Genomic DNA, 15853 nt, shown 5'->3' on the forward strand with positions numbered 1-15853 from the left:
GCACAATTGTGTGTATGTTATTCTGCTGATGCTTTTGTCTGTTTATGTAAACTACATAGTACATAAGCATTTAGGTGTGTGAATGTATGTGTTTGTCTGTGTGTGTGTGTGTGTGTGTGTGTGTGTGTGTGTGTGTGTGTGTGTGTGTGTGTGTGTCCTTGGCTGTCTGTGCGTGTGTTTGTGGGTAAACTGAAATTAATGCAGTACCTGTGTTTACACCCTGCTGTCTGAAGAGAGGGGCTTATCCTGGCTTATCACAGGGAGAGGGAGCCGCTCTCCAAGGACAAGAGGGCGTTAATTATTTAACGAGGTAAGGGAGGGCAAGCCATGCCACCCAGCATGGGACATGCCAAGTATACAGCACGCATATACACACAGCACATATGGGACACATGGACTAACCATACTGACATGAACCTACTTACTGAAGAACAGTTAATGGCACTTAAAGTCAGACCCTTTTATTTGATGTGTAACAAAGTGACAAAAAATATTTTTCTGTGTTGTTTTTGTTGATGAAAATGTACCTCAACCCTAAAAAGTCATGAATAGGAAGGAATAGAATATATATATATACTTTATTATTTAAAACAAACTACAGTTACTCTCATCAAATCCTCCAAAGCCCAACCAACCCACTCATATCTTGGAGCACACTCTTCCCCTGCCAAATAAATGTAGGAAGGTGCTGAGCACAGCTCGTGAAACTATCTCCTGGTTTGGCTGCCCCATTAGTTCATGCCCCTCCGATGGAATCAGATCCCTGGGGACATATGTAAAGGAATCCTCTCTAGCTACTGGCCTACTTTCCCAAGAGCTTCTTCTGCAACCCTAGCCACACTGCCGTGGCCCCTTATGGGTGACCAACAGCTTGTGGTTACCATAGAGCTTGTGGTTACCATAGATTCTCCATGCTAGAGTAGCTGTGTGGATCAGAGGGGAACGTGACAATGGAGCTGTGCAGTGCCAGAATGGAGAGTAAGCAGGCAAGTGTCTAGGCAAATCGGAACTGTATTTTGTCAAATGTCATATGGTTGAAAAATGACTGTAATAACACAGACACTATGAACAGAGCAGAACCTCTCTGTCTTCCTTCCTTTGAGCTTGTGAAATTTGTTCTTGTCATTTCTTGAAGGTGTTTTATATATGAAACTCTCGAGGAAATGTTTGGAGTTTGGAGGACTAGCTGTCAGGGCCTTCGGGGCCTTCCATCAGTGGTGGGCAGACAGAGAAATGCAGGAGTGAGAAAATGCTTGCAGGGATGGGGTCTAAATCAGCATCAGCATCAGTCAAAAACAGTGATGAAGGTGGCCACCCACCAAACACACATGCATACAAACACACACACACACACACACTCACACACACACACACACACACACACACACACACATATTTTCGCCTGCTACATTGCACAAGTACAGATCCATCAACATGTGAACTGAGTTTCTGACATGCAGGAATCCTTCCACTCAGGCCGACACGACTGCTATAACTGATCAGATTACTGCAGCCCAGAGGCTCAGGAAGTTACCACAGGCTTTCTTATCTGATCTCAGTGGCGGTGGGGTGGGGTGGGGTGGGGTGGAGGCACTCTATAACGTTAACCATTGTTCAAATAATGAACCAACAGGTACTCACTTGTATCGCTTCATAAACCAGGGCCTTTTGCATTTATAACTGGCTTTTGGAGAACCGGTGCTTAGTATGCTTCTGGGTCAATGGCAATAATTCTTGGTCAGTATTGTCTGCCTTACAACATTACTGTAAGTGCAAGGCCATTAATGGCCACGATGCCTTATTAATAACCATGAGACGCCCTGATAGTTGTAATTAAATCAAGGGCATTCTGGATCATCCTCTTAAAATAGCTATGCGATTAAAGAACATTCTATTTTGTTCCACAGGGTGTTTAAATATAAATACTTTGCTCATACTACATGTTCTATGCATAAAATATGAATAAATGCCGTACAAGGACAACAGATCAGCTTTATACGTTTCATAAATTGTACACTGCACTGCTCCTGAGGCCTCTCTCCGGGTGCTTCTTTACAGATCAGCAATTCTAAAAGAACTGAGAGCCGTGTGGCGTGACGTCTCATTCTCATTCAACCCCCAAATTCATTCAGGCCCTTCTGTGTTTTTTAAGCTATTAGGCTAATGTCAATGCTAATCTGATGGCTTTGTTGTGCGGCTTGAGCCGGATCATAAGTAATGAGCTTAGATAGGGCTCTGTTAGGTTATCTAGAGTAGCAGAAAGCTATCAGGCAACCCTAACACATAATTAGCGGCGTGGCCTCGGGCATGCTTACTGACGAGCCGTGCGCCGTACCACTACCGAGGGAAAATAATCTCTCTGTGATTACCTGCCGAGTATAGTCCGCCGGGGCCAAACTAAAAAATAAATATAGCTCTTTCACAGAAATGTGACCACATGGTTTATTCCAGGTAACACGTACAGCGCTGACCTAGTGACCCACTTTCCCCCAGGGACCCGAGGCTAATGGTCTTTAATGCCTGGTGAGCTCGGGCAGCTTCCCCGAGCTACAGGCTAGCAGTGAGCACTCCAGCCACTGCATCTCATCTCTGAGGAATGGCAGGGTTGAGAGACCCTACTCCTCATCAGTAAAAAGAGAGAGCGTGAGTGTCTGTGTGTGGATAAAACAATATTTCGTATGCATGCTATTTAAATAACCCTTTTGGGGCAACTGAGCGAACGTCCTAAACCACAGTTACAGGGAAACCTTTAATACCATGGTGACCACATCCTGAAATGACCCAGTTAAGTGCTTCACCCCATAAAGCATCTCTTTAGGAACTGACTTGCCTTCCTTATTACCTGCATTGCCTCACGGCCATAAATAACACTCAAACTGCACAGAGAATGACATTGCACTACAGAGTCGATTCATAATGCTGCTCCCACAGCAATGTTTATTTAATGCGCGCCACCTGTTAAAAATGTAGAGAGGCATACAAGCCCAGAACAAAAACAGGCCACATTCTCTACATGATGTCTACACCTCCAGGTCTGGACAAGTTGGTGGAGGTATGACAACATAAAATGTTCTTTTAGCCCACATGCCATTTTTTTTATCTTACTACAGCGAAATATTCGCCCAGCAACTTGACTTACTTGACTTACTTACTTCTGTTCAACAATAAATTATAGTTATTACACTTGCATGCTACTATGCACTATGTAATACACTGTTCTTCACAACAAATTGTGGTTAACTATGTAAGTATCGGTATTCCATTCTATTTGCTCCATTCCATTCTACTCGATTGGTGAACAGTGGTCTATGATCTTTATAGTGTGATGGGCACACAATGTACTGTTATTAATGTTCCTCTGCTCTGTCATGCTGTCTACATGCCATGAATGCACCTGACATGAACAACTGTAAACCATTATACCTGCCATATCAAACCTCACATCAAAGTCTGTCTGTGTGTGTGTGTGTGTGTGTGTGTGTGTGTGTGTGTGTGTGTGTGTGTGTGTGTGTGGTGTGTGTGTGTGTGTGTGTGTGGCTGTGTGTTTGTGTGTGAGAGAGATGGAAAGAGAAAGAGAACGTGTGTGTGTTTGAGAGAAAGACAGACAGCGAGAGAGAGAAAGAGAGAGAGAGAGAGAGTACAGTGCAGCATCGAGGGTTCTGGTGTGCCATCCTTTGATGACCCTTTAATGACCTCCGGAGCTCTACTGCCAGGTACTAAGACATCTAATCTCATCCATCTATATGTCCTCAACTGAATGCTGGCAATAGGTGTGTGACGAGGGTGTCTGAAGTGTTTGTGAATTCTTCAGTAGTGGTCGTGACAGTGGTATGCCAGGACTAATGGAGATAATCTGCAACTCTCTGCTCATGTCCAAACATCTTGGTGGAGCCAGTTGTTTGATTAATACAAGATGGGTGCCATATATCAATTGTGTGTGTGTGTCTGTGAGTATGTGTGTGTGTCTGTGTGTACGTGTATATGTGTGTGTATGTGTGTGTATGTGTGTGTTTGTGTGTGTCTGTGTGTCTGTGTGTCTGTGTGTGTGTGTGTGTGTGTGTGTGTGTGTGTGTGTGTGTATGTGTGTTTACTTGTGTATGTGTGTGAGAGACAAACAAAGAGAGTATTAGTGAATGCATGTGTGTGTGGGGTGTGCATGACTGTATGCTTGTGCGCCTGTGTGTCCGTGTGTGTGTATGAGTGCATGCATGTGTGTGTGTGTGTGTGCATAAGTGCATGCATGCTCGCCTGTGTGTGTGTGTGTGTGTGTGTGTGTGTGTGTGTGTGTGTGTGTGTGTGTGTGCATGAGTGCATGCATGTGTGTGTGGTGTGTGCATGAGTGTATGCATGTGCACCTGTGTGTGTGTGTGTGTGTGTGCATGCATGTGTGTGTGGTGTGTGCATGAGTGTATGCATGTGCGCCTGTGTGTCCATATGTGTGTGTGTGCTGAGGCTGATTTTGTGTGTGTGCATGAGTGCATGCATGCATGTGTGTGTGTGTGTGTGTGTGTGTGTGTGTGTGTGTGTGTGTGCCTGCAGAGTACATTGCAGTATCGAGGATTGTGTTGCCTTCCTCATATGACCCTTCTGTGACCCCAGTATCTCTGCTGCCAAGACTTCTCATCGCTTGCCATTCACTTCTTTCAAAAACATACAAGTTAGAGTGTCTCATGTCAAATACAACACTCATTAGAGAAATAACTAGAGAAATGTGAAATATGCTTCAGATTCTCGTTGTTTATTTTCACAGTGCCTTCATAGTCTCGCTCCTGGGAAACCAAAAATATTTCAGGAGACGATTCTTTTAAATAATAACGAGGGATTGCAGAGAAAGAAGAAAAGATGGAGAGAGGTGGCAGAAAGGAGGCAAGGCTATTTGAGGAATGAATGAGTGAATGAGTGAATGAATGAATGAATGAATGAATGAATGAATAGAACCTTAATAATGAGGCCTTAGCTCCAGCGGCAGTTGTGTTCTGCAGATGAGCACATTGCTTCATGTTAAAAAAACACTAATTACTTTAATTGGACCTCATTTTCATTTGAATAAAGGCCCCAAGCTGTTAGCATTACTGTGTGTGAGTGTGTGTCTATGTGTGTGTATGTGTGTGTGTGTCTGAGAGAGAGAGGGACAGAGGGTGAGTGTGTATGCACACACTTTGTGTGTATGCCCTTATCCACAGAGTGAAGCACACGGGGGAAGCCTGCAGCTCTCCTTGTTTGGGAGGGAGTCGTAGGAGCTCGCAGGAGGATGGAGTTCTGAGAAACTCAAGCACAAAAGCTCTCACAGCACAAAAGAAAAAGAAAAAAAAAACAGCCACAACTCTACAGACTACTGTGGTCTTCATTCAGTTTTTTATTCATGGCGTTTCATCCGCAAAACAAGTAAGCCCATGTGAATGAAATTAAAACAGTGCTACACGAAGACTGTGTAAGCACAGGTCACCACGAGCACAGGAACAGTACAACTCTGAATGTGTTAGTTAGGCTGTCAGTGTTTAGTCAGTAGTCACAGTCGATCTGTCTGTACCTGCATCTGCCTGTCTGCTTATATGTGCCAACATGTCTTCCCTTCTATTCCCTCTTCCTGTGTCTCTATCTGTCAGTCGGCCTGAGATTCGGTCAGCAAGCTCACGTCTCCCTAAATTAAACACACATATGACAAACCAACCAGGAGATAGAGGATGAAAAGTGTCAGATGGGGGAAGCTATTGTGGCTGAGAAGGAGCATAACAGCATGTAGAGAGATAGAGAGAGAGAGGATTGAAGGAAAGAGAGAATGCTAGCTTAAGAGAAAGAGTAAAGTGTGTGTGTGTGTGTGAGTGTGTGTGTGTGTGTGTGTGTGTATGTCTAGAGAGAGATAAGATATGGAATGCCCTAATACAGCTTCCACTCTGTGTCTGTGAGAAAAATAGAGAGAGAGTGTGTGTGTGTGTGTGTGTGGGGGGGGGGGGAGAGATAGAGAGAGAGAGAGAGTGATTGTGTGTTATCACACACGTCTCAGCTACATAGTTCATCAGCACAATCAGCTTTCAAAGCCTGTTTGTAGAGAGAACGCCAAGATTTAAAAACAGAAAGAAAAAGAGACAGAGGGACAGAGTGAGATAAAGGCATAGCGGGAGAGAGACAGAGTGAGAGAGAGAGACTTAGTGTGTGAAAGAGAGTGGGAGAGCGAATTAAAGAGAGAAACAGAGAGAGGGAGCTTCTATTTCCCATCCGTCTCCATAGAGACTGGCCAAACCGCTTTTTTTTTCAAGGTCAAAGTGCGCTGGGTCATTGCCACTACACCTCCCTCTGACGCACAGGAAATGCCGAGTCCAGACTAATCCTTGATAATAGAGAGAATGAAAGATGGGCAGCGAAAGAGAAAGAGATGTAAAGAGCAGACAGAGTGATAACATGATGGGAGACCTCTCTGGGGGCTCTCTGTAAACGAGGATTTCCAGTAGTTCAAAAATAAACCAACCCAACCACACAGCTAGGTTAAATGGGCTTTCATTATCAGGATGTTCACGATGTCAACAAGACTCTACATTTGGAAAATGTGTGTGTAGATTTAGGTGCTAATCCTTTGTTCATAAAATAAAGTTATTTTTGTATGTGTAAGTGCATAGCAGTTTTCGGAGCTAAATCACCACAAAGGGACTTGTGCAAAAAAGCACTGCATCAGATGGTTGTAAGCGTGATGTTTAACAGTTCTCTACATGAAAAGCCAACGGAGCCCTGAGGTGTTCTACACTGTCCTTGATTTCTCTCTGTGTGCTCTCTGAAGTTGACAGTAGAATGCCACTGAGGCCTGTGACACTGGGTGATGTGTGTGGGAGAGAAACGGAACATGGGAGACAGAAGGAATGGAAGATGGGGAAGAGAAGGGAAATTACATCACAATCAGGAGAGGGTCATCAAAGCTGAAATCAGCGCTCCTCTGGCGAATGGGATTGTATGGAAAGCAGTCACAAAATAACCTGTATTTGCCTACCTATCATTCGGTTGTAGAGAATGTTTGTCCGTTTATTTATTCAAGGCTTCCTTACGTCAACTTACACAAAAGGATCTACAGGGTATCAATTAACAGGCAAAGGGGATTATTTATTTGTATTTATTATTGCATTTATTTATTATTTATTTATTATAGAGAGGGTAATGTATTTGGTTCATATACAGTACAGTCTACAGTTGACACTCAAAACTACAAGATGAGGCTGAACAGAAAATATAAAATTAACTGAAATATAGAATGTCTAATATGAGTTATTGTTGTAGTTAGCCTATAAAATGACCAATTCAAAACTATGGACTCTGATTGATCATAAACATTCAGACTAGCTTGCCCAAAGAGCCACACCTGATCCACAAATACTCTCCTCTATTGGCTGCAGCAAGCCACACACAGTTTTCTGTATGAGGAGAGTAACTAGACCCACATCTTCTCACAGAACAGAGAGATCATCGCTACAGGCAAAGGACCCCACCCCCACCCTCACCCCCACCCCTAATTCTAACATAATATTTCTGGCTACATCCCAAGATGCCAGGTCCTTTAAGGTGCAGCCTGTTCCTCTTTTTTCTCAACCTTTCTTTATCTCTGTCTAAGAAAACACACAGAGACAGTTCTCACTGTTCTTCTCGTGTGGAATGAATACCTCCCCGACCCCTGTCCTCCCCCCTGATATCCATCAGTGTTCTCACAAGCCTCCTTCTTCTCCTTTCACCTCCTCTCTCTCATTTCCAGAAGGATCCATTAATGTGACTGACAGTCAACTCATCTCCTGTTTCATTTACCTATTCTTCAGGGAGGACACACATGTTTGTGTGTGTGAGTGTGTGGGTGTGTGTGTGGAGTGTGTGTGTGTGTGTGAGTGTGTGTGTGTGTGTATGAGTGTGTGTGTGTATGTGTGTGTGTGTGTGTGTGTGTGTGTGTGTGTGTGTGTGTGTGTGTGTGTGTGTGTGTGTGTGTGTGTGTGGTTTGACTCCTGACAGAGCTGTAATCCCATTACAGATGGCCTGCAGGATCAGCTGGGGAACGGAGAAAGGATTCGAGTGACTCAGGTGTGTCTGGGTGTTTGTCTGTGTGTGTGGCAAACAGAAATTTTAGAGTTTGGACTGCACCACTCCACATCAGCAAACTAATTATCACAGGATTGCTACTGAAGGACGCAGATATGTGTGTGTGTGTGTGTGTGTGTGTGTGTGTGTGTGTGTGTGTGTGTGTGTGTGTGTGTGTGTGTGTGTGTGAGTGTGTGTGTGTGTGTGCGTATATGTATGTACAGGAGTGTGGACATGCTTGTTTGAATATAAACATGTGTGTATGTAAAGATGTATATGTAGGTGCTGTATGTGTGTGTGTGTGGTTTTCATTATACCATCCCACTGTTCTGGGAATCCCTTTACTGACTCACACACTAACAAAAAAAACAAGTCAAAACCCAGCCAGTGTGAGAAGGAAATAATCCACACACACACACACACACAATCCTCCACAGACTTCTCCACAGACCCAGTACCCCCCCCCCCATGCATGTTTTGGGGATGAAACGACAAGCTTACCATAGCAAGGTTGCTATGGAGTCCTTATATATTGAACGGGAGATCTCCATGGTAAAATTACAGTGATGTCACTGCTCTCTGGCAGCAAGATTACATTCCTCCTTTCATGAGAAGCAGGAGTTAGCCACTCCACACTCACAAACACACACCCTCACACACACACACACATGATTATCTCTGTATGTATATGTGTGCTGTTCGTTGAGATGCCCTTCATGAGAGCCAGAAACTTGCCAATTTACAGACCCACAAACACACACACATACAATTACACACTCACATACACACATACAAACACACCCACACACACACACAAACACACACAAAAATGCACACTGATTTGACATACGACACACAACTTGTATTAATCTTACAGCTGGCTCTACGAAGATGTTTGGACATCTTGGAAGAGAGACATAGATCATCTCCATTAGTCCTGGCATACCACTGTCATGACCACTACTGAAGAATTCACAAACACTTCATACGCCCTCATTACACACCTACTGCCAGCATAGAGTTGTGAACATGAGGACGGCTGACTGCTTAAGTGCTTATAGCGTCTCAGTCAGGGTGACGGGCACACCATAACGGTTGGACTTGGGTCAGATGAAGCCCAAAAAAATAAACCATTCCTGACTTATTGCCTTCTCAAAGCATTTAACACACGTCATTAGTATCGCCATTATGTTGATCCGCCTGCTCCAGCTGCCATGACATGTGTTAGTGCGCGCGCACACACACACACACACACACACACACACACACACACACACACCAAAGAGATGTACATACGCCCTCAGGAACTCAGACACACTCACATGTATCTGACTGCACAGACGACCCTGTGGATAGCGAGGGCTGGGCACCTGGCATCCTAGGCTAGGGTGTTCTGGAGAGACGACATGTTCTCTGACAAACAGCAGACGAGAACAGCTAGGCCCCGCTGGAGTACAGCAGTTAGGCTCGGAAATTCTGCTGGAGTCAGTGGGGCAAAGTGTAATGCGGCCTTAAATGTGAAGTCAAGTAAAATGTGTGTCTTTGTGTGTGTGTGCGTATGTGTGTGTGTGTGTGTATATGTGTATGTGTGTGTGTGCGTGCGTATGTGTGTATGCGTGTGTGTGTGTGTGTGTGTGTGTGTGTGTGTGTGTGTGTGTGTGTGTGTGTGTGTGCGCGTGTGCATGTGTATATGTGCGTGAGTACATAAGTGCAGTGGAGGACTAACATCCTCTCAGCGGAAAGACCCAGCTGAAGTCATTCTCAGCTTAAGGTGGGGTCACAGTCTTGCTGTGTGGCACAGTCTCAGCACAGTCTCAGCACAGTCTCAGCTCCCCAAAGTGCTGCACATTCTGCACTGACCAGAGGCACACATCATGCAGCCACTCCTAACACACAAAACCATATTTCTTATTTGGACTTAATTTCTTCAGTTAAGCTCTCTCTCTCTCTCTCTCTCTCTCTCTCTCTCTCTCTCTCTCTCTCTCTCTCTCTCTCTCTCTTTTCTGTTCCTGTTTCAAGTTTATTAACAGCTGTAAGCTGTATTGGGTTTTCCGTGACAACCGATAGAGCGAGAATTACATTAACGCAGCAAAGGGACAAAAATATAGAAGAAGGGACTGACAAAAGAGAAGGAGAGAGAGAGAGAAAGAGAGAGAGAGACATGCTCACAGCATCAGCAGTGAAAAGAGTGTTACTAAACAAGAAGTGGATAACAACAGGAACTCCCATGTGTCTTTCCTCTCTCTTTCTCCCTCTCTGTCTCTCTTTATCTCTTTCTCCCTCTCTGTCTTTCTTTCTCTCTTTCTCCCTATCTGTCTCTCTTTCTCTCTCTCTTTCTCTCTCTCTGTCTCTCTTTCCCTCTCTCTCTCTGTCTCTCTTTCTCCCTCTGCCTCTCTTTCTCTCTTTCTCCCTCTCTGTCTCTCTCTCTGTCTCTCTCTCTTTTTCTCCCTCTCTCTCTGTCTTTCTTTCTCTCTTGCACGCACCAACTTGTCATAACAACTAACACTGTGGAGTGTTGAGTGGGGCAACGTATACCAAAAGGAAAAGAATGGCTGTTGATATCTTCAGCTCCAAATACCAGAACTTTCAAACATTCCTGGTCTTCTCATTCACAAAACAACCTCAATTTTCTCTCAGGGTGAGCTTTACTGTGGATTCAAAAGGTATGGGTATAAAGTTGTCTGGTGGACCAACAGCTTATCAGTAAACTTAAAAACTAGCACCAGTGGCCACTGGCTTACAATTGAAAACGCGCCGTGAGAGTAAGTGGAATTTGCATTCAAGCATTTGAATAAGCCCAAGGGAAGATAGTACAGAGATGAATTATTTCAAAAGCAGGTACACATAAAGTTATGGAGTTATGGTAGATCAATATTTCAGAATTTATGTGAGCATTTCAAAATATTAATAGGAAAAACCTTGGTGTGTGTGTGTGTGTGTGTGTGTGTGTGTGTGTGTGTGTGTGTGTGTGTGTGTGTGTGTGTGTGTGTGTGGATTCCTGTGCACATGTTTGTTCCTTGTGCAGTGTGGCACCAGTGTCACAATGACACCAGTGGACACGAGCTTCTCTCTAACCGGATTGTCCTCCTCTTACAAAAACAGTCAGACACAAACACACACACACGCGCGCGCGCGCGCGCATGCACACACACACATACACACACACACACACACACACACACACACACACACACACACGCACACACACACACAAACACAAACACATACACACACACACACACACACACAGAGGAACACTGTGTGACAGCAGAAACATTGTCATTACCACAGAGCAGTAGCCAGCAACTCATTGTAAACAAATCATTGTCCAGTAAGAAAAAGAACAGAAACAACACAGAGATGAAGAGGGGAAAGGGGGAGGGGAGAGGGTGGGGAGAAAGAAAGAAAGAAAGAGAAACAGAGATGAGAGAGTGAGTATGAAAGAGAGAAGTGAGAGGGTTGTAGTTGTGGAAAAATACTGAGTGTCTTGCATGTTGTCAAGTAGAACATTGTCATTGGAAAGGCCCCTTATGTTGTAATGTAAATGACAGGTGCATAACAGCACTCACACTACGTCAGCACCTAGGATGATTTTAAACAGTAGATGGCGTGTTAAGCCATTTTCAACCCATAAAATACCAATTTTTTTTTATAAAAATGGGAATTTGTTCAATATGAACACCAGCATTTATGTGTTTCATCACAGTTCAGTCAAATCATTTAGTTTACACCTAAATGGAGTAGTTATGCACACGGTTAGCATTTCAGTGAAAAGAATAAGATAGCAACCGATTAGACATCTGCTTCACATGCACCCTTACTTCACTACATCTGACCTACATCTGACCATTAATCCGTATTAACTGAATGAACCAGGTGGTGATTACTATCTGGGCTACCGGTGGGCTAAATTAAAGAGTGTCAAACCCAGAGAGTGGAGGCCAGATTAGATGAGGGCCTTGCATTATTGTAATCTTAATCATTCCGGCCCACCACATGATAAGGACAAGGAAAAATACTAATCAATCAGCTCTCGTCATCCTTAGTATAGCTCACCAGGGGGGGCCCCATTCAGGCACAGCGGAGCATTTGCTGAAGCAGTCTGGTTTATGTGGTCTCTCTGGCACACAGAAGAGAGTAGCATATTAGCCTGAGGCTTGGACGAGCAGTCCAATAATATGATTGATGCATCAGACCATTCTCCTTTGAGTTTGTGTAGTCTGTGCAACTATGTAATCATTGCACACCATGCTTTAAGATGGTGTGGTGGGACCACTAGTTAGGAAACAAATTCTCTGACAGGCTCTCCAACAAATAGTCTGCCTTTTTGGGTCATGAAATTTACAATGCAAGGCCCCACTCTAACAAGGTTTACAAGGAAAGAAACTGGACACATTTCAAATTTCCAGAGAATGGGTGAGTCAAAGGACAAAGTAAATCAACCGTTCCCGTAATATTCCCGTGGCAACCTCGCTCAGACGAGCCCCTTGAGATACGGGTGCTGTTGATGAAAAGGGTTCTGTGAAGGGCCGATGAGGAAAGGGTATTGTCCACCCTCAGCATCCCTGCATGAGACACCAAGAGCCACAGCTTAGGCACGACACGTGACCACCCCCCACCCCCCCCAACCCCCTCCTTCCTCCCTCCGCACCACTGCCTGCCACTGACATCATCATCCTCTTTGCCATCTGTTGATCACCTCGTACCGCTACCCAGTCCCTCAAAAGGAACTTTGTTGCCCTCAGTCATGGCTAGGCTTGAACTGGAGGGTGTAGAAACAAAGGCTGCCCTTGACATAGAGACAAGATTACTACACTCCGTCCACTTTGAGTTCACCAGTGAACAAAGGGGCGAATCTTCAGATCATTCAGAGGTCCTCTTACTACAGTGACATGTACGACTTTTCAGGACACAACACTAATGGGGTTTTAGGTGCCAATGTTGCAATGGTCGTGAGGGCACTGGTGCTATTGCCACGACGTATATTCTCACCGCACCTCATCAACGCCTTCGTTCATTTGAGACTTTTACTGAGACATTTGAGAGAACTGGCTGAAACACAAGTCTGTTGTTCCATGAGGGTTTAGGGTAACTTTTAACTACATGTATCAGCGGTACAAGCTTTCAGGAAGCTCCAACAGTGGGATCTGCTTTCAACCAACGGGGTCATCAGTGCCACCAACACCATGCAAATGTACTTATTTTAATGAGGCTTTGTTTTGGAGCCCCCAAATAGGATTGGCTGCAGACACCAGCATCTCTTGACCCTATCCTCATCATGCTACAGGAAAGGTGACCATTGGTCATTTTGCAATATGCTGATGCCCTCAAGTTACGTCTCAATGCACTGAGCACATCAGATATCTGACCTGAAATGCTGACATACTGATAATGAAATCAAATCTGTTCCTACTTCTCACATCAGAGTAAATAAATGTGTTAGACAAGTAACCTTTACTGAAATCTAGAATAACAGGTTGCATTAGGATACAATTTACACGCTTGAAATGAGATCTTCAAACATGATACACCAATTCACGTTTATGTGTGTAGTGCACAGTACTACACTTTCATTGACACGGGATGCACTGATATGACCTTATAGTGGCCTTTACATACTTGTAAAAGTACCACGCCTATAATCTCAATGACAGAGAGAGGCTGAATGTTCTGCACTATGGGAGTGACCATTGTAAAGTGGTGATGTGTTGATCACTTGTCAGCCACATAACATCTAATTGATATTTATCGAGTGTGTCAGTGAATGCTTTGTGGGCATGCAAATAGCCTACATGTGATTATTTAGCTGACACTGCAACATTAAACCACAGTGCCTATGTAGCCTACAGTAAAACTATATCCTAAAATTAGCTGGGGAATAAAAACCCCAGCACTGATCTCACAATAGGAGTAATATGTTTGTAATTTAAAGTGTCCTCTTCTGAATAAGATGCCATAAGACTGTATGAGCTTTACTATCACGCAATTCTTCAGTCACGTTTCCCTGATTATAGATACCAACCTCTCTACAATTGCGAAGAATCGAGTTGGACGAAACCCACCAATGGAACTGCCTGACAACAAAAATGCCTCTTAAGTCGATTTACTGAAGTGCCTGAAATTGACCAGGCATACACCTGGGGCTTGTCAGCTTGCTTAAGTACAGTCTAACAATCTGTAGTGCCATTACCCTAACAATTCAGTGTCGTTTCCGGACCACTTCTTACAATGAAGTTTGCCTGTTGAGTTTACGGAGGGATGTTGGGGGCAAAGACCAGGCCATTCGTATGATGACGGTGAGCGTTTTGAGAGATTAATGTCAGCTTATTTAAAGCCAAACTGCATGTACCTTCTGGTCGTTTTGTGCAAGATTACCGTCTGTGTTAACTTTGTCTCCAAGCCAACGTTTAGTCTTGCCGACAGAAGACGGTTTTCAGTGTCCATGGGCACTGAAACAATGTGCATACCTTGATGATGCTGCTTCTCCGTGGAGCTGCCTTCACCGCCTCAAGAAGCATGCTCTCCGTGTCAGGGCTCGATCGCTCGATGGTCGGTACGATAACGCCGCTTCGTCTTCCTGCACGGGATGCCCTGGCGGGTACGAACTCGGGGACTCCATCCCCGCACACGTCGTCTCCATAACAGTCCGACATGACAAATGTGGTGCAAATTCACAGGAAACTGAAAGTCGTATATTTTACTGACTGAAAAAAGCCTCAAAGTAAGTTTCTAATGGGCGCCCGTCTATCCGAGCCATTTAATAGAAACATAAGCACGAAGTATGAGACTTGCCAGCAGCAGACAAATAATTGCACATCTGTCTTGGGGTGGGTCACTTCTAGTAGCTGGTAGTGATTACAGTTATGTTAACTATATGGCTAAAACAGCCTAAAGTCTGTCGGAGTCTCTCTTTCACCAAAAGGTCTTTACGCATAATGGTAAGCATTCATCCTGCTCAGTGAACGCACTTTGTATTGGCTAATCAAAACAACAGTAACACGCACTGACATGCAGCCAGTTGGAAATCATTGTAATAGCTTCTTTACCAAGGTGCTTTCTTCTATCCACGAGATATTTTCATGCAACAAGTAGGATATTTCCAGGGGTGCGCGCGTCAATCTTTAAAATGTTTAAATGTCCAAAAAAGCTCTCATTTCCATGAGAAAAGTTGACGTCTGCTGAAATCGCCTAAACTTTGTAAACTGAGCTCAAATTATTGTTTGAGCAGTCTAGGTTGTCTAGACTACGGAAAAGCGGTCATCTTCTCCTCTGTAATTTGATTATTAGGGGTTGGTGCATCATAATTCATCCTTCATGACTCTTTAGTTTCGAGATGGTAAAGTTCAGTGCTGAACTCCACTACAGAGCGGCATTTGACAAGAATGAGGAACACAAGTGTCACTACCGCCGCCTTCCAATCGTCTGGTATAGCTCCTCCCACTAGTCCATAATCGTGACAGACACATGTTGGGGCCAATCGGATAATAATACACACCACTCGGCATCACGACACAGTCTGTTTCTGAAAGACTGCCTCTGAAAGGGAGGAGTTCTGGTTTGGAATGTGGAATGTTTCAGTCTCTTGGAAGATTTCCAGATGTTCAAAACGGAGATGATCTTCTCGCATGAAGTCTTGCACTTTATCAATGTGGGAGCGATACTGTCAACATATATGGTCTTGCGAGTTTAGAAGTGTACGCCTATAATGTTTTGGAGCTTTTGGTGCTCAGTTATAAGTATGATTATCTAATCTAATTATTTGACTGATTTATCAGGAATTTGAGAGTTGTATTTGTGAGGTGGTCGA

The 15853-nt window shown here is 44.1% G+C and overlaps 1 protein-coding gene across 1 annotated transcript in view; it reads right to left on the reverse strand.

Moving 5' to 3' along the window:
- The window catches only part of plcl1 (phospholipase C like 1), a 55673-nt gene extending 39820 nt beyond the window's left edge, over positions 1–15853 (reverse strand). Inside the window, exon 1 of the mRNA XM_012826576.3 lies at positions 14514–15853. Coding sequence (XP_012682030.1) covers positions 14514–14699 — 186 coding nt within the window. The 5' untranslated portion in view covers positions 14700–15853. The remainder of the gene's footprint in view (positions 1–14513) is intronic.

Source organism: Clupea harengus, chromosome 2 (genome assembly GCF_900700415.2).
Source record: "Clupea harengus chromosome 2, Ch_v2.0.2, whole genome shotgun sequence".
Lineage (NCBI taxonomy): Eukaryota > Metazoa > Chordata > Actinopteri > Clupeiformes > Clupeidae > Clupea > Clupea harengus.